Here is a 26,817-nt window from a genome sequence, read left to right on the forward strand (position 1 = left end):
TGAGAATATTGTCTCAGTTTTTTCTGAAGACCACAGGACATTCTGTTCCCCCTACTGCAGCAGCAAAAGGGACTGTGCTAGCAAATCCTCATCCCTTGGAAGGAACATTCTTCAGCATAGGAACCATCTTTCAGGTATCACTGACTTCTGATCGAACAATCTTGAGGTGAATTTGTGGTTTAACTTACTGAGAAGAGGTCTAATGCAGGCAAATACATGATTAATTAATTTTCTTCTGTAGTGTTTGTATATGAAGTTGATTAGAGTGCTATTATTTTTCTATCAGATATTCTCACTCCACTAATTCTCAGTCACAATAGTACACAAAGAGGTTACCGTTGTTGCACTCTAATAATTAGTTTACGAGGAAAAATGCACATAAATCAAAGGTGAATAGTTCAAAAGGCAAAAATTTGCTATAAACTAAGCGGAAAATGATCTAAGAATAAACAGTTTATTTTATCTGCGCTGATTATTTGCTTCAGTAACCTGCTGAAATAAGCCACAGATTAGACTAAGACTTTTGTGGTTGCAGGCTGTCTTGTGCTCCCTGGAACTTGAAATGTTTCATTGGGACCAAGAAACACTACTGCAAAACAAATTACCTACAACCAGGCTATTCACTTAAGAGCTTTGATAAATCAAATACAGAAAAGAAGTTCCAGAATCCATTTTTAAGGCAATTTCTAGAAGCAACCTGTTCCTGAACAAATCCATTAATACACTTTATTTGCTAGCCCTATTATTAATATCCAGCAGTATCCTGATCCCTAAATTAGATTTCTTCTCCTTCAGCGCCACATGTACCAAAAAGTGCTCTGGTAAATCTGACTATAATGCCAGTGCACAAATGTAGGACAAGGCCTCAAGGACAAGAGTCCAAGTACTGTTAGCCTGATGAACAGAGACTTGTTAGAACTTGTAGGGCACAAGCCCTGGGAGCAAAGGAACAAGCTAACTGCAGACCCCTGAGCCGTCACAGTTGAGGAGGCAACCAGACGGACAGAGAAACAAGTAGTCAGATAAGGGAACGGATGGCGCCGATATGTAATCAAGAAACCCGCGTAGAAAGAAACTCCCTAACCTTGGAATAAAAATTATTGCTATGTCAAGATAAACTAGTAAGTACCTATTGTTCTAACGGTGTGCCTTAAATATTAACCAATCAGTGTTTTTTACGCTTAAGATTTAACCAATCAGTGTGTAATATGTAGAAGGTAGAAACATATATAATTGTAAGAAAATCACTAACAAAGGGACAACTTGCTTGCATCAAGCTGCGTCTCGTCTCTTCATTCGCCGCACACAAAAGTGAGAGTTAGCAATGTGAGCAGAGAGACAAGACAAGAACGAATAGACATGTGATTTCTCTACAGCTACACAGCAGATCCAGGGTTTCCAGTTCAGCTCTTCTGATCCCAAGACCAACACATCTACCAACTCCAGTGACTGAATAGACTGCAATCTACAGAAGTTTCCTCTCGCCCATCAAATATGTATTTTTTAATTTTAAAATTACACAAAAAAATTATCTTTATGAATTTTAGTAGCAACAGTCAGCAATTTCAACTCACATGAATATCAGTTTGATAACTAAGATATAATATAACAGGAGCGGTTTTCTAAAAAGGTCCTGAAGATTCATCACCGTAAGTTTCTTCCCTTTATCTCCCACATGGGGAGAGCAAGAAAAGCATCAAATATAGCACAAATAAAAAACGCAAAATATTGTCAACGACAAGGATAACCTAGTACTTAAACTCAGGCAAACACAGAGTGTGCATGACTACAGCATGACACTTTGCCTCCAAAGAAGCATTCTGTGATTAAGGAAAACAAGCTAGTCTATGAAAGAGGTAAATTAAATTAGCATTGATGCTACGTTCATTGAATTATTAACAAAAGTTATTACCATGGTGGTAAGCAAGTGCCTCTAGGACATACATACCAATTTATATAGTGACAAAGTTTCTAAGTTCACTGAAGCAATGACAACTGCACAAACACACATGCAATATTAGTACCATTCAGAATTTCCTGTGTTTGTGTTGCTTTGTGGAAATGAAAGCTATCTGATCATGAAAGAAAGAAATCTTCCAAGTGTAACACTTGTCCAAATAAATCAGATGTATTGGTTCTCATTTTAATGGTCTTCTAACAGGCCTATGCTTATCCTTGGATAGTGACAATTACTTTCTCAAAAGGGCTGGTATGATTTTACTTTTTTAAAAATAACAAGCCAATCATTATTCCTTACTTAAACACATATTTCACATTCCTTTCACCGCACTTGAGGTTCCAGATCTTTTGTATACCTCAAAGATGAAAATTCTCTGCTTAATGTAGAGACATGTTCTTAAACTCAACTGGAGAAAAATTACACTGGCTTGTACAGGTTCTTGGACTCATCTACCAGAGTCATGTCAATAGCAACAGGTATTTAGAAAGGGTACTTGGAGGAATTATAACATCAGTTTGAGAAACAGCGGTTACTGCTTTCCTTGGAACAAGGGGTACACTTCCTTCCTGCATAAGCAGACCAGAAAAAAACCCTCATGCATGGCACTGTTTCTTTAGTAAACATTTCAACTTTTTTTTATTCCAACAAGAAAATACATTTTCTTTTACAGTGAATCTATTTGCCACTAGCTTCATTTAAACCTGCAGATGTTAAAATACCTGTAATTTTATGCAGTACATTGTAGAAAAGTGATAGTGAACGTGGCTTAAACAACAAAAATGTGTCAGAAGACTACCAGCAATTTTTTCCTAGAAGATCTTAATACAGAAGAAACACTAAATTGTCTATTCCTTTAAATTCTACATGAAAACATGTAATGGAAGAACAACTTTTTAAAAAGAGAAATCTAACAAATTAATAATTAGAAAACAACTTACACTGTGATAGCTTAAGTGTCCCACCTTTCCTCCATCAGTTTGAAGAAAACTGGCAGGTATCATACTTCGTCTTATCTTTTCGCATTACAAGGATCAATAGAGAACATTCTTACGTAAATTATTTTTAAATAACAACAGTAATGAGCACTGAGTCAAGATACAGCGAGCAGGAACCAAATATTCTTAAGCTGCTTGACTAGCTTTAGAGCTGCCACTGGTCATACTTACTTTTGAAAGGTGATGTTCAGATGAAAATCCCAAGCCATAGACTGTATTCGCCCTGCTGTCTGCCCACTGGCCAAACTTCTGGGATGTTTTAGTAAATGTCATGTTGGGGGTGATAGTGCTATTTATTATTGCCTGAAAAAAAGTAATAATTGTAAAAAAAAAGTGGGTTGTGGTTTTGATTTTTTTAAGACTGCTCATAACTGAAAATGCCAATATTGTAGTAAAGTATCTGCATACACTGAATGAGAGACACACTGGGAACTAGGGAACAGTTTTCTAATTCAATCGCAGCTAGAATTACAAAAGCATATTTTCACATGCATTCTGTAAAAGGAGCAAAAGTTGGGGAAGGTACCTGTTTGCAATTGTATGCGATCATTCAGTAGTTAACAAGTCTATAAAGTCCTTCAAAGCATCTGCATAGGCTAGTAAGATCAGAAGAACAAGCAAAGTCCTTTTTTGTCTCACAAGTGTTATTTCTTTGTCCCTTAAGGCAACACCTCTCAAGCTCCACTGTAAGTTTCACTGTTGCACTCCCCCCACACCCTACCCCCACTGCATATGCAATTCACACTAGAAAACACGCAATAAAACAAGGTGGACAACTTCTTTTTAAGTTTCTGTATTACAAGAATATGTTGTTCCTTTATACACACACAAGCATCCCTAACAGCAACAGGGTCATACACCAACTGCAGAAGAGCTACTCTTACAATAATTTTTATTCTCTAGTTCTTGTTATATACAGGATGGAAGAAGTGCATCCTCCAGCATACAACTTCTACTAATGTAAACAAAAGCCACAACTAATAGATGATATGCTGGTTCCTTGAGAAGCAACTAAAGTTCACCATGGATTTCAACAATATTTCCATCACATCAAAGTTTGTCTAACCTAGTTAAATCTGTGATGTGGAACTGTGCAGGTCACTTAAAGTACGTAAAGATAAAGGATAATACTGACACCACTGGGTTTCATTTAACTAAAAAACCTGCTGGTTAGTACAGTTTACAACCAGCCAACATGAACAAGAAAGATTATCCATAAACTAAAAGATATGTGTATTTGAAGTGAAATACAGGCATGCTTTCTCATCTGTCTGGTGCTACTAAGAGTTTCAGCCACATTTGTTAAATAATTCACAGCCCTTTTCATGAATCACTGATGCTTTGTAACACCCACATGAAAGAGAACATCCTTAAAACTTCCCAGAAAATAGCACACACTGTGAGCAGAAGAATTCAGCAAAAATCTTTCTTATATGCCAGTTACTGTGCTCCAAAGCTTACTGTCAGTACGTGTCCTACCGCAATTGTCTTACAATACCAAGTTGGGAATCTTTCAAACATCAGTGTGCATGTCAATAGGACAAGAGGAAGCAGCTTCAAGTTGCACCAGGGGAGGTTTAGCTTGGATAGTTGGAAAATTTCTTCACCAGAACAGTTGTCAAGCATTGCAACAGGCTGCCCAGAGAAGTGGCTGGGTCACCACTCCTGGAGGTATTTAAAAGACATGTAGATGTGGCACTTAGGGCCATAGTTTAGTGGTAGACTTAGCAGTGTCATGTTAATATAACGGTTGGACTTGATGATCTTAGAAGTCTTTTTCAGCCTAAATGATTCTATGATTCTATAACCCCTGCCTTACCCCTGGCAGGTTAAATTCAGTGGTTAGTGAAGAATTCTAGAGCAGAAGAGCAGCAACAAAACCCATAGGGTCCAAACCATCTTCTCTGTCATAAATAGTGAAATCTTTCTTTTAGTTTTTGAATAGCAGGAACTGCATAGATGTATAGAGAATAGTATTTTCTCAGGATGGTGGGAGTGAGAAACTCCAACATCAGAGAGACCAGCTACTGCTCTCCCAAGCCTAAGACCTAGAAGTCAAAAGCAGCTTACTTCTTGTGTCAGATGGCCTTGGGGGTGAATATTAAAATGAGTAGTCATGGAGTTTACTTAGCATGCTTCACTTTTGCTGAGATGTGGATAGCACCAGAGCTCAGCTACCATCAACATAACATTTTCCCTGAATTCTACAGGGCAAGTGTAAAAAATGTACAGCTGATGGGCCAGCTAAGCTCACAAAAAGTTCCCATGTGCATATGGTGATTCTCAGATGAAGTGATGGAGAGAAGTATTGCAAGAAAGTTCAGAACACATTGTATTGAATATGTAGAAAGACAAGCAAAGATACTGCAGCACAGATGAATTTAACAGAACTGGCATCTTCTGCAGTAGCTTTGGCAGCTCCACTATATTCACATTAAATGAGAAAAGCAAATTTGGATATAGCTGACGATATCAAACAGGCAGTTCTCTCCAATAACCTTTGCTTCAAAATGCAAGTTTTGACTACCATTGTGAACAACTCCTGGAAAATTCTGGAATGTCTGAAAGCTTAGCTTTGAACCAACAAGTCTCATAAGGTCAAGGACTGGATCTGCCACGTGATCAGAGACTGGAGAACCAACTCCAGCATCTCCAGTCCACAAAAATGCCTCCTCAGATTTTCATATAGGAGAAGTCTGTCAGTGAAGTCACTGGTAACTCAAAAATCATTTGCCTTTCTTCAGGCGTAAGGTTTGGAGCCCAAATAAAGCCAGCAAGCCTGCACCTGCACAGTGGCCTCCAACTGACCTCATAGAAAACATGCTACCTATAACGGAAGAAATAACGTGAGATAAAGAGGTGGACTTCTTGGAAAACAAGTGTTCTGGAGCTCTTTTTTTCTTGTATGCTTCTTGTCATCTTGTGCACTGTTAGTGCTTGGAAGCCCACTTTTGAAACAACCTGGTGGAAGCCCAGCACACAGCTGTGCAAGTTCACTTACTGTTCAATCTCTCTTGCTGTGAAAGCTGCCAACAGTATCATGTTTGAAATTAAATATCCTGGGGACAGCGTAGAAAAGAGTCTTCATCCCATCTCAAGCTTTAGTTGTCTAGCTTGCTTAAGCCCTAGTTCCACCCACTGCTTGATTATTTTGAGCTTACATCACAGACTTGAGAGTGTGTGTATTATGTCATGGATGTAACTTCCTCAGCAAAGCAGATGACTCTGAGGACAGAGACTTAGGACCTCCAAGCAACAGGACTGGCATTTGCTGCAATGAGAGCGGCATACCTGGTTACAGAATAACCCAATGAAAAACCCTGGAGAAACCAATCAGCTGTAGCTGAAAACTGCTCCCTGCCTTGGCTGACCATGTGGCTGGTTGCACGAGAAAGACCCAGAACAGGCTGCCAGGACCAGGATAAGCTATCCGTTTTGACAGCAGCTGGCATTTAGGCTGGGTTACAGTGACTGTCAAACTGCCTCCTTGCAAGGAAGAAAGGCAGGAAGAAAGCTTTTTAAGAAATAATTGCATTGAGAAAGAGTTGCTTTGATTCTTTCCTTTATTTACCAGCAGAGAAAACTAAGAAGGCTCAACTCCCATAGACAGTATTAGCCCAAAGACAGCAAGTTTCTCACTGGGAAGACTACATTCAGATCCCAGTGATACGAAAAAGACTCCTTTCATTAGATTTACCAATTTTACAAGGAAATCAAGGCTTTCAATCCTCTCTGAATTAAAAACATTAAGCGTGCTAGATCTCTTACATACTACATTAACCATGCTTTTTAAAAGTGCAATGCTAGAGCATACTACAGATACAATCAGTGTCCGCTACTTCTGGAAAATACTAGATGTGAATCCTGTGTATCTGCAGCTTAAAAAAAAAAAGATCTCTTTTTTTAAATTAGAATTTATAATTAATTCTGTCTTGTCTACTCCAATAGGTACTGTTTTAACTGCTCTCTTCTATGCCACATTTCACTGTAGAGTTACCTGTATAACAAATGTCAAATATTTCATCAACTTTTAAGAATATTGTTAGCATAAATGTACAAGAATATCTTAAAAACAGAACAGAGTCAATCTGACAGGCAGGCATTTAGCTTTTGAAGAAGCTTTTTGAAGAGATTTTGTTATCTTTAGATTTTGTTGGAATTATAAAATAGCTTTCATGTTTACCTTTCATATTAGCTTAGCTATGAGAAAACAGGGCATGTGTCCTAGCTGTTCATTTTACTGACTGCAAACCCAACAGCTGTGAGACATACAGAAGTGGTCAAATATGATTTTATCTTGTGCTAAAGTTGATGGCAACAATAATTAAGACACACAGTATTTTTTTAACTTCTTCAGGGGAAGATCACTGAAGACCTGTGCTTACAGGCTTTGCAGACCATCTATTGCAGTAACACTGACAGGAGACTTGACTCAGAAACAATGTATACAAGGCTCACCTAACCTAGAGACTGGAAAACCACCCTTATCCAGAGTCTTCTTTTGTTTTAGATGAGCACAAACTATTTGAGTTTTTTTACTACCTTGCATCTGTGAAAAAATTATCAGAGTTAACTAGTACTGCAGGAACCACATTGCTTGATCTCTTTTTCTCAGTGACTGCCAGAGATTGAGTGGGAAAGACAGTGGGATTCTGGGAATAATCCTAATGTCTGCAGTATTACTGAAGAAAGAAAGGAGGCTTCCTTCCATCACCTAGGAGAAAGAAGTACTAAACCACATTTTTCCAAGGAGCTATGACATAACTATAATACTTAATGAGAACTGAAAGCCTTAGCAACAACTGCTCAACGTTGTCATGTCATGTTGCATACTATTTTTTTTCCAGGCTTTCTCTTGACTCCTAGTGGTAGGAGAAAAAAGTCACATAAAAGATACTCAGGAGGTCACAGAAAAGAGCCTTGAGTTTTATCAGGTTGTTTGCATCAGCATATCCCTGCCATGGACAGCAGGGATGCAGATACTGTACATGACTATAAAATATGGTCTGTACACTGAACACCTTACAGTCCTAGAATATTTACTGGAGTCAAGTTAGAAGGAGATGCAACATTTTTTGTGCAATGTACTTTAAGAGGAGACTGTAGCTTTGGAAAACAACATTACACAGAACGCATTAAAAATAAGCAGAACTTGCTTCTGTAAGGGTCTATCTCAGCTGAATCTGGCTCACAGACCCATTGATAAGGAATAAGGGAAAAATCCGTCTCTCACAAAATACACCAAAGGACCCCAACAAGCAAATTCCAGGGGGAATCTGCAATGTATAAAAGCATCCCTCAGAGCTGAGTAAAGATCATGTCTTTAAAATATCCTTTTGTTTTCAAGAAGAAAGATTAAATGACTTTCAGGCAATCAGTACAGAAGTTAAGATTTATCCAGGAATCCTACTGAAACCCATTAACATAAAGAGAGGGAAGGGTGTGGGACAGAAATAGGATTATCATTCAAATCTGAAGTCTCTGTCTTTCAAATTTTCCTTACTGCAGTCTAAGTGAACATACATGTGAGTTGCCATCACTTACTGACGTACTCAGCACCTGAGCCACTGTAACTGAGCAGCCACATGCACATCATTCTCTCCACTATACAAACCCACAGGGTGCTATAAACCCCAACAGCACCAAGCTGTACAATAAAACCTGGTTGGACCCTTTACCTCCAAGGGAGAGGCATGACAGCTTCAAAACCAGTATGGTTCAACAAGTGGTTTTGGCCACTGGCAACATGTGTATTTGAGACATTTTCAATATAAAATATATTTTTAAGAAAACCCCCACAGAATCATCTTTATTCAGTTTCATTTAAAAACTTCAGATGGCAGAATTAAACTGAGTAGCTTTTTCTCCTTTGCAAATTCAGTGCTTCTGTCTGACCAATCAACAATGTAAAGGCATTGCAAGTTCAGATGCCAGCAGTGTTACTGACACCTGGCTGTATGCCATATAGCAGGGACACTATCTGGACATGCTCCAAACCTAAGAATGATTTATAGTTCTATTTAGCCCGTTGTATATACTATATTCTATATGTGCAAGTATGTTAAAAAATGGCAGTTTAGTTAGAAAAATAAAAAATTCTCTGGGAATTTCGCTGAAAACTTCCTTATAATTCTTCCATGGTTCCCCCTGCTATTCACCTATGTATTTTTCAAATGAGTGTTGTGACACCTAAAACAATGGGTCTTTCTTAATCATGATAGGGATCCTAGATCTTAGACATCTAATACTTGGATGACAACATCATTAGGATTGCAGCAATCACAGAGAGAGTAAATAAAAGTGATAGATTCTATTATCTATATACCCTTGCCAATAGTACTACAAATGTAAAGGAAATGCTGCAGTGGACAAAAGGACAAATAAATAGAAGAACAATTGCTTGACAATTTAACTCAGCAGCCGCTTTGCATGAGTTGCAGCTTTGGACAAAGGCAGAGGAACCCCAGTGGACACCAGAGTAAGGACTTTGTAAACTGTGCAGATCAGTTAAGGTGTTACAGATTGCAATTGGTAGTCTTGATTTCATACTGTACCTCGTTCCAATCCCAAAGTCTTCAGGTATTTTAACTATTTGACAGAACTAAAAGAATAATTTGAAGAAAAGGTGGGAAGGGAATAAAGAAAGTAAAATTTAAACTTGGAAAAATTCCGGTAAGCTTTGACACCAGAGTCTCAATCACTTAAAGCAGTACCGTATAGACATCTTTGACTATGAGATATATTTCTATATACTTCTTTATCACAGAAATTCTCCTTCCTTATCTAAAAAAGCAAACCTCTGGATATTTCTAAAAAATGCAGGGTAATATTTTTCAGCTTTCAATAAATATCCACAAAATCTCTGTGAATACTGCCATGCTCTGACAGTATTTCAGTTCCCATCATTATGAACTGATGCATCTACGAAAGTTGCAAATGAAAGTCTCTTGGAAGGATTACACCTTTTGACTACACTCTGTGTATTTTCAATGTCCTTATTGCAAACTTTTCTGACATACTGTTCGTAAAGTTACTGATTTTATACCCACTTGGAGTAGAACCTAAGGAACAATCAAGTATTTTCTCCATGTAAAATTAATTTCTCAGACAAGGTTTCTTACAACATCAGCTCAACACATTATCCTCCCTAATTAAAAAAAAAAATCCAAAACAAAAAAAACTCCAAAAAACCCAAACCAAATGACTGTTTTCACGCAAGCTTACCACAGAGAGGTTTATCAGGAGGGAATCCTCACATTCTGTACAGTAGGAACTGAAGATTATGTAACAAAGGATTTACTAAGTGGGCACTGAACAGATGTCCTTCATAATGCTGAATCCAATGATATTGATAGATCATTGAATGCAGAGATGAGAACAGGTTACTGTAACCCTAGCTGTACTTTTCAGTGCATCTCACAGGGGCTGTCTTTTTAGTCTGCTGGTAATATTAACTAAGAGGTCATCACTTAAATTCAAAAATAAATCTATCAAAGTAAAGATGAACATATGAAAAACAGCGTTTTTGGATGAACTCTTAAAACATGTAATGAAGCATTTAAAACGTAATGAAGCAATGTGATCATTTTAACATGTCAGTAATCTATTGCTCAGATAATGACAAAAGTATCTGAGAAAATACATGAAAGACATCAGACTAGGAAATAGATGAAAAGATTGATGAAGCAAGTTTTCTGAAATAAAACTTACCTTTGCGCCATCCAAACTGATTATCCTGTAGACATTTCTTGTGCTGTCATAGAAGTAGGACACAGTAACAGCATGCTTGCTGGTGGGAACCCAGTTCTTCTTAGTGTTTGGGTCAATCTGGAAGACATGAGCTCGGGTGCTGAAGATGGGTTGTTCCCTGAAGGATAAAGAGTAAAAGTCATTAATCTAATTTGTACATAATACCATTTCACACAAGTTATCTGTCAGTTGTGCCCACTGGGATGTACACATTTCACCTTGCATGACAATTTTTTCCTAAGAACTTCCGTATGTGCTATTGCATAGAGCAGGTAAGTGCATTAATATATATATGCAAACAAAGGCAAGCCTTCTAAGGCAAAAATCAGCACTCAGCTTCAGAGTCAGATAAAGACAGCCATCTCTAATATAGATTCAGCTCTGTCCCACCATCTCCCCAGCCCTCATCCTCCGTGTATCCCTTTAAACTAACTGGCATTAATACATACATAACTCCATCTCGCTACACTGCAGAATGTTTATGACATCAAAACCCCATCTTCTAAAAAGTCTTTTAATACTCAAACTATTCTAAGCAATTTTAGACCATCATCTGAAACTGAACTGGCTGATTCAATGCAATTACTCTAAAACTAACATTAATTATAGCCAAGAACATGTGTTGTGAAAGTCTCACTCTTTGGAGTTTCACACCTAAATATTTTCATAGCAACACTAAATACATGTAACATATATGGTTCAAAGTTAACTGTTTAGCAAATAAAATTATATAAAGTAAAAAAACCCTTCTGGTCAGACAGAAGCACTTCAGAATTTACAACTGATTTTCCCCATGATCATTACCAGGATATACAGCATTGCACAGAAATCTAAAAATATTTTTGTATCACTAAGATGGCTGTCAGTTTAAATTCAGCTACACTTTAGTGACAAATAGAATGCTGTATTCTTCAGGAATGTTTTAGTGACAAATAGAATGCTGTATTCTTTAGGAATGTTTCCATTAAATCCCAAAGATAAGTACTGGAACATTAAGCTGGATTTAACTGTCTAGGGTTTTGGACTCTTGTTTTCTCCCATTTCTAGGATGTGAAGTAAAATATCCTTTGTCCCTGCCCTCATTTTCCTTTAGGAGTTAAGTTTTTAATACATTTTTCTGCCCAAAATAAATGCAAAAGACAAAATTAGGATTTTGGGTACTCACAGTCAAAGGGGTTTAATCTGGCCTCATTACAAGGGGCACATATGAACACTCAGAAATAGTTCTACTGCTTGGCATCAAGAGCAGCTGAGAGCAGCTGCTTTCAGCAGCAGAATCGTACTACTCAGCTGGGAGTTAAGGCTCCATGAAGCTCATTTGCTAGAAGATGTGGGGGTGCTCCTATGTTGGGTGTTGCAAGAAGTGAAGAAAGGATACAGAACAGATCAAAGACAGTGAAACAGTGTTTCAGTGAAAACTAAAGGAAGGCAGGTCACGGGGATGAATGCACATGCTAGTCCTCCATACAAAGGTCCCTGCACACTTAACACCAACTCATCCTCTCCTAAATCACTCAGCTGTAGGAGGTTGTGTAGCTGTTTTCCTGATCCCAATCCCTTGCACACAACGTTTATGCAAAGGTGACTTTCATAGCCCTTTTGTTTAACAGAATCTTTACACCAGTTCTTATCACTCTTTCAAATATCTACAATTACTTCTTCAATCAAACTTTAGGTTTTGTCTTCAATTAGATATTTTGCATTTACCTCCCTTTAAGTATATCCCAATGTAATATGATGCATACTACCATAAGCATTTACCTCCCTTTAAGTATATCCCAATGTAATATGATGCATACTACCATAATGCAACCAGTTCCTTAACTCTGGAAAGTTAAAGAGCTCATCAAAACAAAAATCTTAGAGGCCTGACAATTATTCGGATGAAGATGGACACTGAAACAAGAAAATGAACGCTCTGACCACATTAACTAAAAAGATAAAAAAAGAGTTGAATCCAAATTATACATGTGTGGTTAATTAATACACATTTTACCAGTATGGATATTCAATTCTGTCACAGTACAGTGCACCATACAACTGGGACTTTCAACATACCACAGGTTAGGATTTTAATATATAAAAGGTAGGTGAAAGCTGTATGACTAAAGCAAGTGGGAGAGTCAGTAAAAGTCAACTGTTCGGCCCTGAATTACTGCTCTCCTGCACCGTCAGCACAGAAGTCTTCCATAGCCCCAGATAAATATAATCAATTTATTTGATGAGGTGGTCTGCATATTCCTGCTGGTTGCTCAGCAGTGTTGCTCAAAGACAAAGCAGAGCACTTTTCAGGGTATGTGTGTGGGTCTGGCGTAATTACACTTAGGTATGGAACAGCATAAATGAAGCTCACATACTTTTTTAATTACTTCTGATAAAAGGAGAATTATAGTCTTTTCCTTCCATGTTTTAACTGAAACTACAGCTCTGCAAAATGACAAGCTGTCTACACTCTGTGGAAAAAGCTTAACTCCCTTCATTAAACTAGTTGACTAAATCTTGATTTTGCCAGATTACTGGGATAATAATTTTTTTTTCTGACAAAGATGCTAAACTTCAGATGCCTCTAGAATTAGACCAACATTCTGACAGTTGATGATGAACATTCATCATTATTTCTTCAAACAAATGGAAATTATGCACCTTTAGTCTACAGGACTAAATGTGTTACAGAATCACTCACGGATGTGCCACTGAAGTCCCTTAAAGCTGCTGTATATTTTGGTCATTTGTACTTTTCTGTAGCAACATACTACAGATCTACTTCAATTTTAGATTTTCTAAAACATTCAGAAACAAAGAAAAAGGTAATATATCAAACATATGCAACATTTTTAACTTCAGCTAATCAATCTTTACTGAAACTTTTTGTTCTTCCATTATCCAGAGGCCATGATGCCCTCCCAATATGGAAGTTTCAATTAATTCAGTTGAAGTGATATTAGTTATAAGATTATTAGTATTTGTTAAATCGGACAATAGTTTCCTTTTTCCCTTGCTAAGTGCTCAGACAATTAATACATATAAAAATTATATTTTATGATAGATAATATATATTTTTTTAAAATCTAATTTTGCCTGTATAGTTAAGATAGGAAGAAGGCAACAGCTTTAGTAAGAAAAAACAACCATGTAAAAAAACCTTATCAGTGCCTTACTCTCTTCTCTTCCTCTTTCAGCTTTCTCTTGTCACTCTTTCATTAACCAGAAAGTATTTAGTATTCACTAAAAACACTAATAGGAACCAATACAAGAACGCATCACTAGTTACAAAGAGAAGTCATACATTTTTTCCAGAAATATTCTGATACTGAAGAAAAAGAAAAGAAACTAACAAGAATGACACAGTAACATGGTTTGACTATTAGAAACAACTGCTCAGACACAGCAAAAACGTTAAGCCTAATATGCTGCTGTTGTTAACTGGCTTAGACTGCAACATTACAATGCTAGAACACAGACGAAAAAGAAACGCCAAGTTCTCCCGGACTGGAGTAGCAATGTGAGGACTAAAGAAGTGTGAGAAGTACCACTTCAGCTGGTAGACGGACACTGGTTTTTTTCATCATTGATATAAAAATTGATAGGTGATCAGTCCTAGGCTAGGCTTAGGAGAAAAGCCTGTGTCCTAACAACCACTCCTTCCATTCTGACATTTTAACATAACCTTTTCAAAAAAATGCAACTACTGAATATAAGAACATAAGGTTTCTTTTTTCCATATGTTAGACCAATTAAAGTTTCACAAAAAAAGCTTAAATTAGTAGAGAAGGTTAGAAAGAACTTTTCTTGCTAATCCATAATCAGTATTTGCTTTTTTTAAAAAAAGTATCTATTCTTTAACATGTCTGGTACTTCCAGATCATGCAGACACTAATGCTGAAGACCTCCTTTCCCTTCTTTCTCCCCCCACACTGTTGTTTACCATGACTCCAAAGTTATTTTCACTGCCATAATATCTGTAACTTCTCAAGGCTGGGATTCTGTTGTCTTACTTATTATAAAAACAAAGGCGGCATGAACTTCTACAATATTAGTTGATGTCCTACTTGTGTCCCCTTTTAGTGTGTTAATGATGCTAAAAATAAAATGTAAAAAATATACACCTCCTTCCCCCTACATACTGGGCTAGATTGACAGGGCTTTGGTAGGGAGGGTGCTGCACTGTGTGCAACAAGGTCAGGGACCACCCTGTGCAGACCCAAGAACAGACCAGGACTGGGGCTAGAGGAAAAAAAAGACACAGGAGATTACATGCGAGCAGGGGCTAGAGCAAAGAGCTGCCCAAGCAGAAGATGGCAGCAGACATGTGACCAGGTGTAACACTTAGGGGATTCTGGACCATGGAGGAACTGAGTAACAAAAAAAAACCCCAGGAGCCACCATAGGCACTAACCATTTTCTGAGTGCCACCTGGGGTGAGAGGATGAGAGATCAGGAAGGAGCTGGAGAGGGGTCCACAGGGAAGATGAGGTCTGTTTTCTGTGTTTATTTAATTGTCATCTTCATTGGCAATACACTAAATTGATTTAGATTTCCTGAGTCAAAATGATTTTGTTGTACATGACATTCCTTCCCTGCCACAAACATAAAAAACAGACCTAAAACTTCATATAGCAGCCTCTTGGATCCTCAAAGCATTCAAATACACTAGCAGTTTTAAAACTTTATGCAGAGCTATTTTCCTCAACCAGTAGGACAAAAGGGGATGAATGAGCCGGTCCAGTGTGATGGGGTCCTCCTACTCAACTCAGCTTTGATAGCTCTGAAGTATCTATCAAGTAATGAAAAGCCCATGAGAATGAATATTTATGTCAATCATTTCAGCAATTTCTATCTCCCCTGATATGGATCTTGAAAACTGCAAAGTGCATTATCCAGACTTACTGTTTTTGATGCACATGGACTCCTCATACAAGACTGTTTTCAAGACAAGTTCAACAAAATAGGCCTTGGAAGTCCTTTTCATCACATTTGCAAGTTGCAAACAGAGCAAGACCTTATCCTTCAAATTTTAGTCTCACAAGTTTCAGAGGAAGATGATGCCTTGCGCATTCAAAAACAGGGCAATGTCCCTGTGCACAGCACTGGAGTACAACCACACTCCAAGCTCCCCACCCACAGTGAGGACTGGACGAGGAGAAGTGTGCTGCTCTCAGCCCATTGCAGCCATGGGCACAGCAGACCCTGCCACGTGGCAGCCCGCATGCTCAGCACACATGCTCCGAAGGCTAAGGGCTGCACACTCCCTCAGCAGGTATCACACATGTTTTTGCAGGTGGTACTTTTGCACACAGTGAGTTCTAAGCCTGTGTAAGATCTGTGATCCAAAGTAATTTCTCCCCTTATCAGACAACATGAACCCCCTGCATGACCTCTCAGGCATTTCCTGATCATCCCCAGATTTAGGATAGGACAAAGACCTTTTTGCTTTTTCAAAATGACAGCATACCAAGACTACAGCTTTCTCCCAATGCCTTGCTACAGTCTTAAAAAATACTCTCCCTAACTTGTTTGTAAAGCTGTAGCAAGCTTTTATTACTCTAAGCAGCTTGAGGAGAGATCCCTAAAAGAAATGAGGAGACCAATTAAAAGTGCAGCTATAGTCAAAACTAATTTGTCAACTATGGCATCCAAACACAGACAATGGTTTCTCAGGAGTCTGAGTGAACAAGCTCTGCAAACACAGGTCAAAGCAACAGAAAACCACAGAATTTTTCTTAATCCCAAAAATGCTCTGAAGTCTGATAAATACCGTATACAGTAGCATGGGACAGTAATGCATAACATTGTCGTCTTCTTGTATGGAAGCTTCTGAAATAAATTATTTTTCTGGGCAGAAATTGACTGACAACTGCCATCTTGAAATAAAAACCAAAATTATACAGTACTTGAACAAAACACACCAGCATACTTTTGAAATGAGTACATCTTAAGGTATTTCTTTCTGTATTACATACACACAATAACAACTTTAATGCCTCAAAACATATTTTGAGATAGTAAAAAAAGTGGAACTTACAATCGAGCAACCAGCTCAAAATCTCTCCCATTGCACGAGCAGTTTATCTAGTTTTACACTTAAATTCTTAGATCTACTTTTGCTGTTACATTTTGGGGTTGAGTCAGGTTTACTGAAGGTGAGCAAAAGCTTAGGAAGTTGTTCCTAAAAAGCTTGCCGAGTTTTCTGTATGAAGTTAATACATATATATGCCTATTCACCTATAAAGCTAAATGGCTTGCTTTATAGAATATCTTCTATAGATCCATAGAACTGCACAGAGCAGTGCCTTCAAGGTTTTTTCTAAACTGTTTTGCTCCCATTTAACAACCAGCTTTTAATATTAGATCTTTAACCACTACTGAGTTAGCATACCATCACAAATAATACTAGCGATTTTTCAGGATTTGAACCTTTCATTAAACCTGTAAATTTAAGTAAAAAATTTATTTACCTTTGCCAGAAACATTACATACTGCACGTAAGATTTTCAAGGATATGAAGCTTAGCCCAACTAAAGCGTTTCAGCTTGAAATCAGATATCACACAGTATTTAAGGGACATAAGATACAGAAGTCAGAAGAAAATTATTTAGTGATTTGCTCATATTTACATTGCTATGAAATCAGTGTTTTGTCATGGGTGATCAGTGGACAAGTCCTTGCTAATATGCCACAAGACAGCTGCCAGGCCTGCTGGTTAATCACCTCAGCCAGCTCCAACATCGTGCTTTTCCAAGGGTAAGTTGTAGCCTGTTTTTAACATTTGTTTTTATAAACCTACAATAGATATTTTGATGCCCTGTATTTCCCATGTTTCAGAAGGAACGGTTCAAACCCTAGCCCATAAACTCTTCCCACACATAAACCTTTGCCCACACTACAGCACACATAGTGCTGTACACACAGCTTCTTCATCCACATTCTTTGTTCATTAGCTTTAGTCTGTGTGTGTGTGTGATCAAAGAAGTTTCAAAGTTGGTAGAAATACAGAATATGGTTTGAAGTAATTCCAATCCTATGAAATTAGATCAGACTTCGAAAATACTAAAGAATTATTCAAACATTAGATTTTTAAAGTTCCTTAGATGTCAAATAACTTCAGCAGATAATGGCAAACCCCCACGGAATCAATAAAACAGCTTCTAAGAGTAAAGGGTACAAGCTGGGCAGCAGCATTGATCTGCGGGAGGGCAGGAGGCTCTGCAGAGGGGTCTGGACATGCCGGACCGATGGGCCGAGGCCAGCTGGATGAGGTTCAAGAAGGCTCCGTGCCGGGTCCTGCACCTGGGTCACACCAGCCCCACACAGCGCTACAGGCTGGGGCAGAGCGGCTGGAAAGGGCCTGGTGGGAAAGGGTCTGGGGGTGCTGGTCGGCAGCCGGCGGGGCATGAGCCAGCAGTGTGCCCAGGTGGCCAAGGAGGCCAGCAGCACCCTGGCTTGTGTCAGAAGCAGTGTGGCCAGCAGGGCAAGGGAAGGGACTGTCCCCCTGCACTGGGCACTGGTGAGGCTGCACCTCGAACCCTGTGTTCAGGTTTGGGCCCCTCACTGCAGGAGGGACGTAGAGGGGCTGCAGCGTGTCCAGGGAAGGGCAGCGGGGCTGGGGAAGGGTCTGGAGCACAGGGCTTGTGAGGAGCAGCTGAGGGAACTGGGATTGTTTAGTCTGGAGAGGAAGAGGCTCAAGGGTGACCTCATCACTCTCTACAACTACCTGCAAAAAGATTGTAGCAAGGTGACTGTTGGTCATTTCTCCCAAGTAACAAGTGGTAAGATGAGAGCAAATGGCCTCAAGTTGTGCCAGGGGTGGTTTTGTTTGGATATTAGGAAAAATTTCTATACAGAAGGGGTGGTCAAGCATTGGAATGGGCTGCCCAGGGAGATGACGGAATCACCTTACCTGGAGGTGCTTCTAAAACATGCAGCTGCGGTGCTTCAGGACATGGTTTAGTGGTGGACTTGGCAGTCCTGGGTGAATGATTGGACTTGATCTGTAAGTCTTTTTCAACCTAAATGATTCTATAAGCAAAAATATTGCTGGACTTCCCCCTTGAAACTGCACAACGGAGACACTAAGGGTGAACCCACAGAGTCATAGCTGGTTTTAGAATTCAAAATGACTTAGTAGCTTTAGTTCAGTGAGTGAGAAATCACACATGCTCTAAGATATTGTTCAAGCTGTAAAAGCTTTTTACTCTGGAAACTATTCTGTGATGGGTTCATATAAAAATCTCTGGAAAACAGCCTACAGGAAAAGACTCCAGAGTCATGGTATTACTTATAGTGAAGGCAGACAATTCGATGTAACAAAAGTACCACAGTAACCATTCCAGTGGAAAAGTGTCAGAGAACTTCATACTCACCCCATTTTACACCTGCATCATTTTGTATCACCCTAAAGAGACAGCATACCACACAGTCCCACACTATATTCACTCAGCAGCTGCTGGTGATAACGGCAATCCCTTTTCCTCTACCTAGTTTTGGGGTTTTACTTACTTGTACAAATAGCAGAATTAATAAAAATTGGTCTAAAACAAAACTATAACTCACAGTTGGACCTCCAGTCTCTAACAAAAGGAAACTTCCACCAGAAACCTTCCTGTGTTTTGGGGCAGCACATCTGACCCAAGAGATTCCTCTGTGACTATTAGGAGTTGAGCTTTTGCTCTCCCAACAAGCACTCTTTTTGACCTGGCTCTTTATTTGCATAAAATTATGAGAAATTATTATCTTTGAAATGTCAATGCCTTTATAAAGATGAGTTGAAATGTGAGAACTATTTGGGCAGGAGACGGAACAGTTGTGCCATATTTGCTACCTTAAAACCCTAGGCTTTGAAGAAAAAAAACCAACTCAAAATATTTTACTCTGGGCTACGAAGTAAAGGCAAAATACATATGTATAAGGCTAGGTGCAAAGAATATAGTTTCATATGAGCTAGGCTAAATTTGACCCGTATGAGTGGACAGAACCCTACTGAAGTCAGAGATTATGGACTTCCATTACATTTTTTGTATCAATGAACAGAAGTTTCTGTGTGACACAGTAGGCAAGTCAGGAAAGCAGGTAACTTCAAAGTGTGGGGCAGAAAACATTTCTGAAAGCAATTCCTTCTGATAACATTTTGGCATATGCACCACTGTGTATGGCATCTTTATGCGCACGTAATCCTATAAAGCAGTGTATTCAGGAAAAAAAATGAACCACTCTGTGCCAATCTCAGCTAAATGCTCAGTAAGCCCATACATGAGATCTTCCAGAGGAGAAGGGGAGAGAAGAAAGGCAGAGGAATATTCTACAAGCAGACACTGCATGACAACTGCAGGCAGCACTAAAAATTTACAGTCATCATTTAAAATTGCAAAAGCTAGGATCACCATACCTTGGGAAATAAGGCTCTTGCTATTAAACAAAACAAAAAAACCCAAAACCTAAACAACATAATTATAAACAGCAATGAGAAAATTCATTTAAACTTATTCCTCTTCTGTCTGAGCTTCCCATTCATAAGAGACCAGTGAAGAATAGTGGTTATTCATAAACTTTAGAATAGTAAAAAGCTTCTTCCACAGTACATATTTAAAATTAACTGTAGCACAGCACAGAGACTGCAGTCTCACAAATTTACTAACATCAACAGCACGGAAGCTGGCAGAGTTGCAAAGCACAGAATCAGTGCCCAGGTTCCCACTCACCACAAAGGATAAGAAAAGCCAGGCACAATGAGTTTATTATCAGGACAGAAGTGGTGGCAGAACAGGACACTGCCAGTGCTGGCAGACACAGGCACAGGAGAATGGAGGCTAGTCTTAAGACCAGGACACAAGTGACCTGGCTTTGATCTGTCTCTGAGACCTACCTTCTTGCCTCATTGTAAGCCATTCATTTGACATGACCAGTTCTTCCTTGGCACCTTCCCTCTTAGAAAATACACTTTTCCAATCTATTTCACTGGCACTTCTGTTTAGGCACCTCACTGAATGTGAAACCTTACAAAACATCAGGAACAAAAGTCCCTTAAACAGCTGTCCCCTAAAAATTTGTCTCCAATACTCTTCTTTGCCCTGCCTGCCTTTATGGCTTTAATGCCAGATTCATTTTCACATGCTCTGATCAGTGTTTTTACATACACACACACATATATCCACCTCAAAGATATTACAAAGTGTGTTAATGAAGCTGGTCACTAATTCAGTTAGCATACTTAGAGCATACCAAGGAAACAGATTCTGTCCTCAACATCTTGCATTAGGACAACCCCCTTGCATATGACAAGGCACAAAAAATGCAAAAGCACTCAGGAGCCAAGAATTGTCTTTTGTCTCATCGCATCTTCAGATGGCTAACATCAGGTGGAGAAGGCTTTAACATATTAACTTAAAACTTATGGGATTGATGGAATATATTATTTTGATAAATCAGTGTTAAGTTCACTGCATAATAGACATTTTTTTTCCTTTTCTTAATTTCCAGACCAAATTTGAGAAATCAGTAGAGAAGACTTAAGTAAATTCTCTAGTTGCATTACAGAATACAGTGAAAATCTGAATGACAGTCTCTGCTCATTTTCCTTCAAACAAACAATGGATCATACTCATCCATGATACAGTGAAATCAGATGGGTCTTATTAGATATGCTCAATATCCAGATGAACAGCAAAAACTCAAGTTTTGCTTTCTCACAAACTGGAGAAAGCAAAATCTGAAACATGAAAATGTATGCATGTTTATCAGAGAAAGAACAAGACATAGTGCACAGGATTCTGCAGTGGAATTCAGCTTGCTTAGATGTGAGTCACCATCACACCCGTAGCTCAAGCATTTCACTCTGCTATCTAGGTAGATTATCACACTAACTGCTTGTCCGTACCACACTAAACCTCTACTGGAAGTCTGCCTCCTAACTGCACAGAGAAGCCTGCAGTCTAGCACTGTATACCAAGATGGTACAGGCATTCCTGCTGACTTCTATCAAGCACAGTCACCATGCTCTCAAAGTCCTGACCAAAACAGAACACACTGCATTACATTTGCCAGTTAAGATGCAAACTCTTGCATTTGGAATAAAACAGATACTACTTAAAAGTAATGCTTATATTCTACAGGAAGGAAAAAACCAAACAACACTTTTACATTTTTGGTGTAATGTCAGTGAACATGGAGCTGCTTGCACTAAAGCGTAAAAAAGGTACCTGGAGGGTATGTACAGTGTAATGCTAACCTGATTCAAAAAAAAAGGAAGAAAAACAGGTAAACACTGGATTTGCTTTCACCTCTATAATTCCACGGGTTTTTAAGAAATGCCCGTTCTTCAGTGCCAGCAGCTATCATATGCTGCTCAAGTTCTGCAGGTAAGCAACCAGCTGAAGTGTTACAGGAAACATCCACACCAAGAATTTATCACCAACTATGAAAGTTCCTCCAATAGCTGTAAGGTTTTCCTTTTTTGTCCTTCCACCCAAGCTTCAAAAGCTCATTTTCACACCATGAATCAAGTGAGAGCTTGGGGAGTCAGATTGAGATAACAAGAAGAGTATTACCCAAGGGTAAGTACCCAGTCTTATCTTCATGCTTTCCACTTCAGTTTATTAAGTTATTCCAAGGACATATGCATCTTCAGAATTTTTCTAGGCACCTAAGATATTATTCCTCTAAATCGTGGAATTAAGTGGACAAAGGTATCTCTGAATTAACTTTTACCTTAAATTTGTTTTTAAATTACAAGTTTGGAGAGAACTAACAACCAGCTTTTAATGACTTAAGAGCAGCTAAATTATGTTGTTGAATTTTAGGACAGATATTTACCTATAGTGATCATGATAGCAGATATTAATCCAAAGTTGTATTTCATTTTTCTGTCCAAAAATGCTCGTCAAGGAAGTCAAGAAAGTTCTTCCATCTCTGACTAGACAATAAAGTTTAAGGCATATAGCTATTTTCCGCATCTACTCACTGAAAGCATTAACCAAACAGAAAAATGGCATAATGTTAGGTTCTAGTCTATGAACAAAGACCTCTGGCACAACAGGCTAAGGAGACGTTTCTGAAAGCAACCTGGATGTTAAAACATTCCTGCAACAGCCCTTACACACAGTAAACTAAGCTAAGCGGCATCTGGAATAAGAAACAGGCAGGTAATGGTGTAAAAATACTCCTCATTTCCCTCCACTCTACAGCATGCAAAAGCAACTTCGCCACACTTGCAACACAAGACAAAAAGAGAGGAATGCACCCTACACAGCACAATGTAGCAAAGTAAGAAATAATGTCATTCATACCTGTTAGGAAAAAAAGTTTAGAAAGGCCCCAAAGTAATTCTTTCTAATTCCCCTAGTTCCTTGACAACCTCTGTTCAGAGGCAATCTTTCTTTGCAATCTACATCTAAAATATCCCATGAAATAGAGCTGTGAGTCAGTCAGATTACTTTTACAGAACTCTCGCAAGTATTTTAAGGGAGAACATAGAGCAGCTTAACTGTTCAGCTTGAACTTTCACTGTTACTCAGCACAGCACTTTTAACACTGAGCCATACAGCTGTAAGTTACAATTTCCTTCCTTCTGCAGCACCAGTTTTCTTGAATTTAAATAAATAGACATTTCTAGACATGTTCCTCAGGGACTGTATCTGTAGTCTTCAGGACCATTACAAGACCTAAGGGGAAAAAAAGAAGATAAAAAGAAAGAAAGAAAGAAAATCCCCATGCTATACTAGCAGAACAAGCACAGCTCTCCAAATACAGAAGCTGAGAGGGCAAGAGCACAAAGTTGCTTTGGGATCCAGAGACACTGCTGTTGAGCCAGGACTCCATCCTCTGCTCTACAGGCAGGCCCAGCAGTGATCTCCCTTCCAGGTGCATGGAAGAGGAGGAGGAGGAGGAGGAAGGCAGCTCCAGATGGGACATGACTTTGAATCTACTCTCCAGAATGCAAGCCTATTCCCATCCAGCAAGTTTTCCTTGTCACATTTTACAGACACCCTCAAATTAATTAATGGACTCTTTGAGATCTTAAGTTCTGTCATTTCCTTTGCAAAACGATTTTCAGTTTGCGAGATGGGCTATTAATGTCACTCCCAAATAACTCATTAGTCTGATTGATGCTGACTAAACAAGGTGAGAATTAAGCCAAATCGGATGGGGCCACTTAGCTGCTGCTGTTGAGGCACAGATGGGGAACAACAGCACCCTGCAAGTGCATGAAGACTCTTTGATGTTAATCATACTTTTGGTGGGATGTAAGGGTCATAAGACAGCAGCAGCAGAACTGCCATCCAGAGCACCACATTCAAACAACTGACAGATTGAACCTCCTTGCTTTGTCTCAACATGAAAGCAAGAGACTGTCCAAAAATCAACACCCTCTGTTCTAAAGTTTGGTTAGATCAATTTAGTTGCTGTAATGAAATCCTTCAGCAGCATTGACAAGTGTCACTGTGCACAGCTAGTGCAGCAAGAAGAAATTAAGAACAGAGGGCTGGTACTAGGACACGCAGTCATGCAGAGCACTGAAGTAACAGAGTGGCAATCCTACATTAGCTTTAGTTCCATAGAACATGGCAGTGTTCAATAAACAATGTAAATGCAGTTACTTCCTAGTTTGACATTCAGTGTGATTTTGTGTACCCCATCAAGTCTCATCATTGCCTATGACAAGAATTTCTGTTCTGATGGCTGTATTTCACAGGTATGAGGCAACACAGACAAAGCATTTGGCAACAGAGACAGGTGAAAATTTTGGAACCTGAGAAGGAATAGAAGGAAGACAAAAATCATAGAATCAATTAATTGTATGTCTTCACTGAGATAATCAGCAATTATATGGTAAACAGTGATAGTATTTAAAAAATCAGTATTTTTAGATTATATTAAATTTAACTTCTGTTTTTGCAATCTTCTTTGATTTTGAGAGACAACACTCAACTAATACTGGCCATAATTCTGCTATTCTAAAAACTAGATATCACGGCAGCTTGTTCACAACAGAAAACCCAAGGAATATGCATCTTAATTGTTTATTATCAGTCACTTGGAATTCATCTTGAACATATTTCTTTAGCAAAATAAGGTTTTCTCACTTGGCACCACCATCTTTAGCAACCCTTCCTTGTAATGCTTCTTACCAGTTTCCTTTCATTATCCACCTTATTGGCTTTAAACTTCCATTTTGCTTCCTTGAAATGATGATACCTCCTTACCTTGTCAACCCCATCAGACAAGTCCACTTCACCTTTTTCTACATCTCCAAGTTACTCATTTTGATGTGCCTTCTACATGTGAAAATGCTTTTTATTTTAGCAGGCCTGGCATTTGCCATTCCTTTCATTTCCAGCTTAAAACCCACAAACATTAAGAAGCTGTCAGTTAACAGTCACTTATGAGAGCTTTTACACTTAACTCTCAGAAATAAACATCCCAAAATAAATCACCAGCACAACCTGCACATTGACAACAGACACCTCAAAGCTGAAGTCACGCTTCCACCAGCACCAGTGGAAGTATGAGAATTTACATACGGAGCAAGCAGAATGAACCAGGTTGAATAGACATGCATTTCATCACTATCACCATCAACTGATCTTTGAACACTTTGCAATCCTATCTAGACTGCTACAGCTGTATGCCAAGTTTCAAAAAGAATCACTGGTCCACATCACAAGATGAGAACTGGATTATTTCATCTGTGTCAAGGAACTGAGTTAGACTCCTGGAAAAGTAAACAGATTCATTTTATATTCATAAGTAACAAATCAATTTGAACCATCCCACTGAGCACTGCAAGAACTATAAAGCCTCGTTAATTCACTTTGAGTATGCCATTGCCATGCCAGCAAGCTCCTCACTTCTGATAACTTACAGCCTACTAAACACTATGAAATTTGGAAGCAGTGGTTGCATCTATATTGAGCTGTAACTGTAAGTGACAGATCTCAGTTTCCCCAATTGTTTGCATCACATATGCCAAACACATTCTGAGACTCCTCCTAAGGCAGGACACCCAAATACAGCTCCTGACAGACCTCCAGAGCAGTTTGCTCATCAGATCACTGAAGTCATTCCTAGGATGACTCCAAATCCAGTTTCCCTCCAGTGGTGTCCCTCGCACTGTCAGGCAATTTCCCATGGTAGTGATGAGATTCACAACAAGCATACAGGGTGTTCCGGTTTAACCCCAGACAGCAACCAAGTACCACACAGCTGCTTGCTCACTCCCTCCACCCAGATGGGGAGGAGAATCGGGAAAAAGGTAAAACTTGAGGGCTGAGATATAAACAATTTAATAATTGAAATAAAACAACAACAATTGTAATGAAAAGGAGAGAGAAGGGGAGAGGAATAAAATCCAAACGTAAGGGGGGAAAAAAACAAGTGATGCACAGTAGAATTGCTTACCACCCACTGATCAGCCAGCCCTGGCCAACTCTCCACAGTTTATACACTCAGCATGACATTCTATTGTATGGAATATCCCTCTGGCTAGTTCAGGTCTGGTGGCCGTGTCCCCTCCCAATTCCCTGTGCCCCTCCAACCTTCTCGCTGGCAGGGCATGAGAAACTGAGAAGTCCTTGACTTAGCGTATTACCTAGCAACCACTAAAAACATCAGTATGTTACCAACATTATTCTCAAACCAAATCCAAAACACAGCACTGCATCTGCTACTAAGAAGAAAATTAACCTTACCCCAGCTGAAACCAGGACACAGGGCCCAATCCATTCTTAAATATACCAGTATGACCACACACTGCGCATGGAGCACACTGTGCCCTGCACAGCCCACTGCAGAGGCTGACATGGGAATAGGTACAGAGGTCTGTACAGTAAATGTCAGCCAAGGGGCTGTGCCAAGTGCTGTGATGTAGGGATGGGTCCCAACAGCTGGAGAGGAATGGCCACACCTGGACTAGGCCATCTCACTGATGAGCAGCTCATAGGGAAGACAACCATCCTGAAAACACAATGGCTACACCAACACTACCCTTGGGTATTGCTATCCAAATAATGTAAAGAAACATTTCTTCACTGACAGCTCATGCAGTTGCTTTGATTGCACTGGTGGAGGCTCGTAAAGACAACGTATTATGTGTTAAGTTGTTCTGAAACTAGATTCTCAACC

General features: G+C 39.1%; 1 protein-coding gene across 1 annotated transcript in view; it reads right to left on the reverse strand.

The window, feature by feature from the left end:
- The window catches only part of HOMER1 (homer scaffold protein 1), a 95,580-nt gene that overhangs the window by 57,755 nt on the left and 11,008 nt on the right, over window positions 1-26,817 (reverse strand). Inside the window, exons 2-3 of the mRNA XM_037374426.1 lie at window positions 10,666-10,822; window positions 3,127-3,258 (exon numbers count right to left, since the gene is read on the reverse strand). Of these exons, the coding sequence (XP_037230323.1) occupies window positions 3,127-3,258; window positions 10,666-10,822 (289 nt within the window). The remainder of the gene's footprint in view (window positions 1-3,126; window positions 3,259-10,665; window positions 10,823-26,817) is intronic.

The sequence above is a fragment of the Falco rusticolus genome, chromosome Z (assembly GCF_015220075.1).
Source record: "Falco rusticolus isolate bFalRus1 chromosome Z, bFalRus1.pri, whole genome shotgun sequence".
Classification (NCBI taxonomy): domain Eukaryota; kingdom Metazoa; phylum Chordata; class Aves; order Falconiformes; family Falconidae; genus Falco; species Falco rusticolus.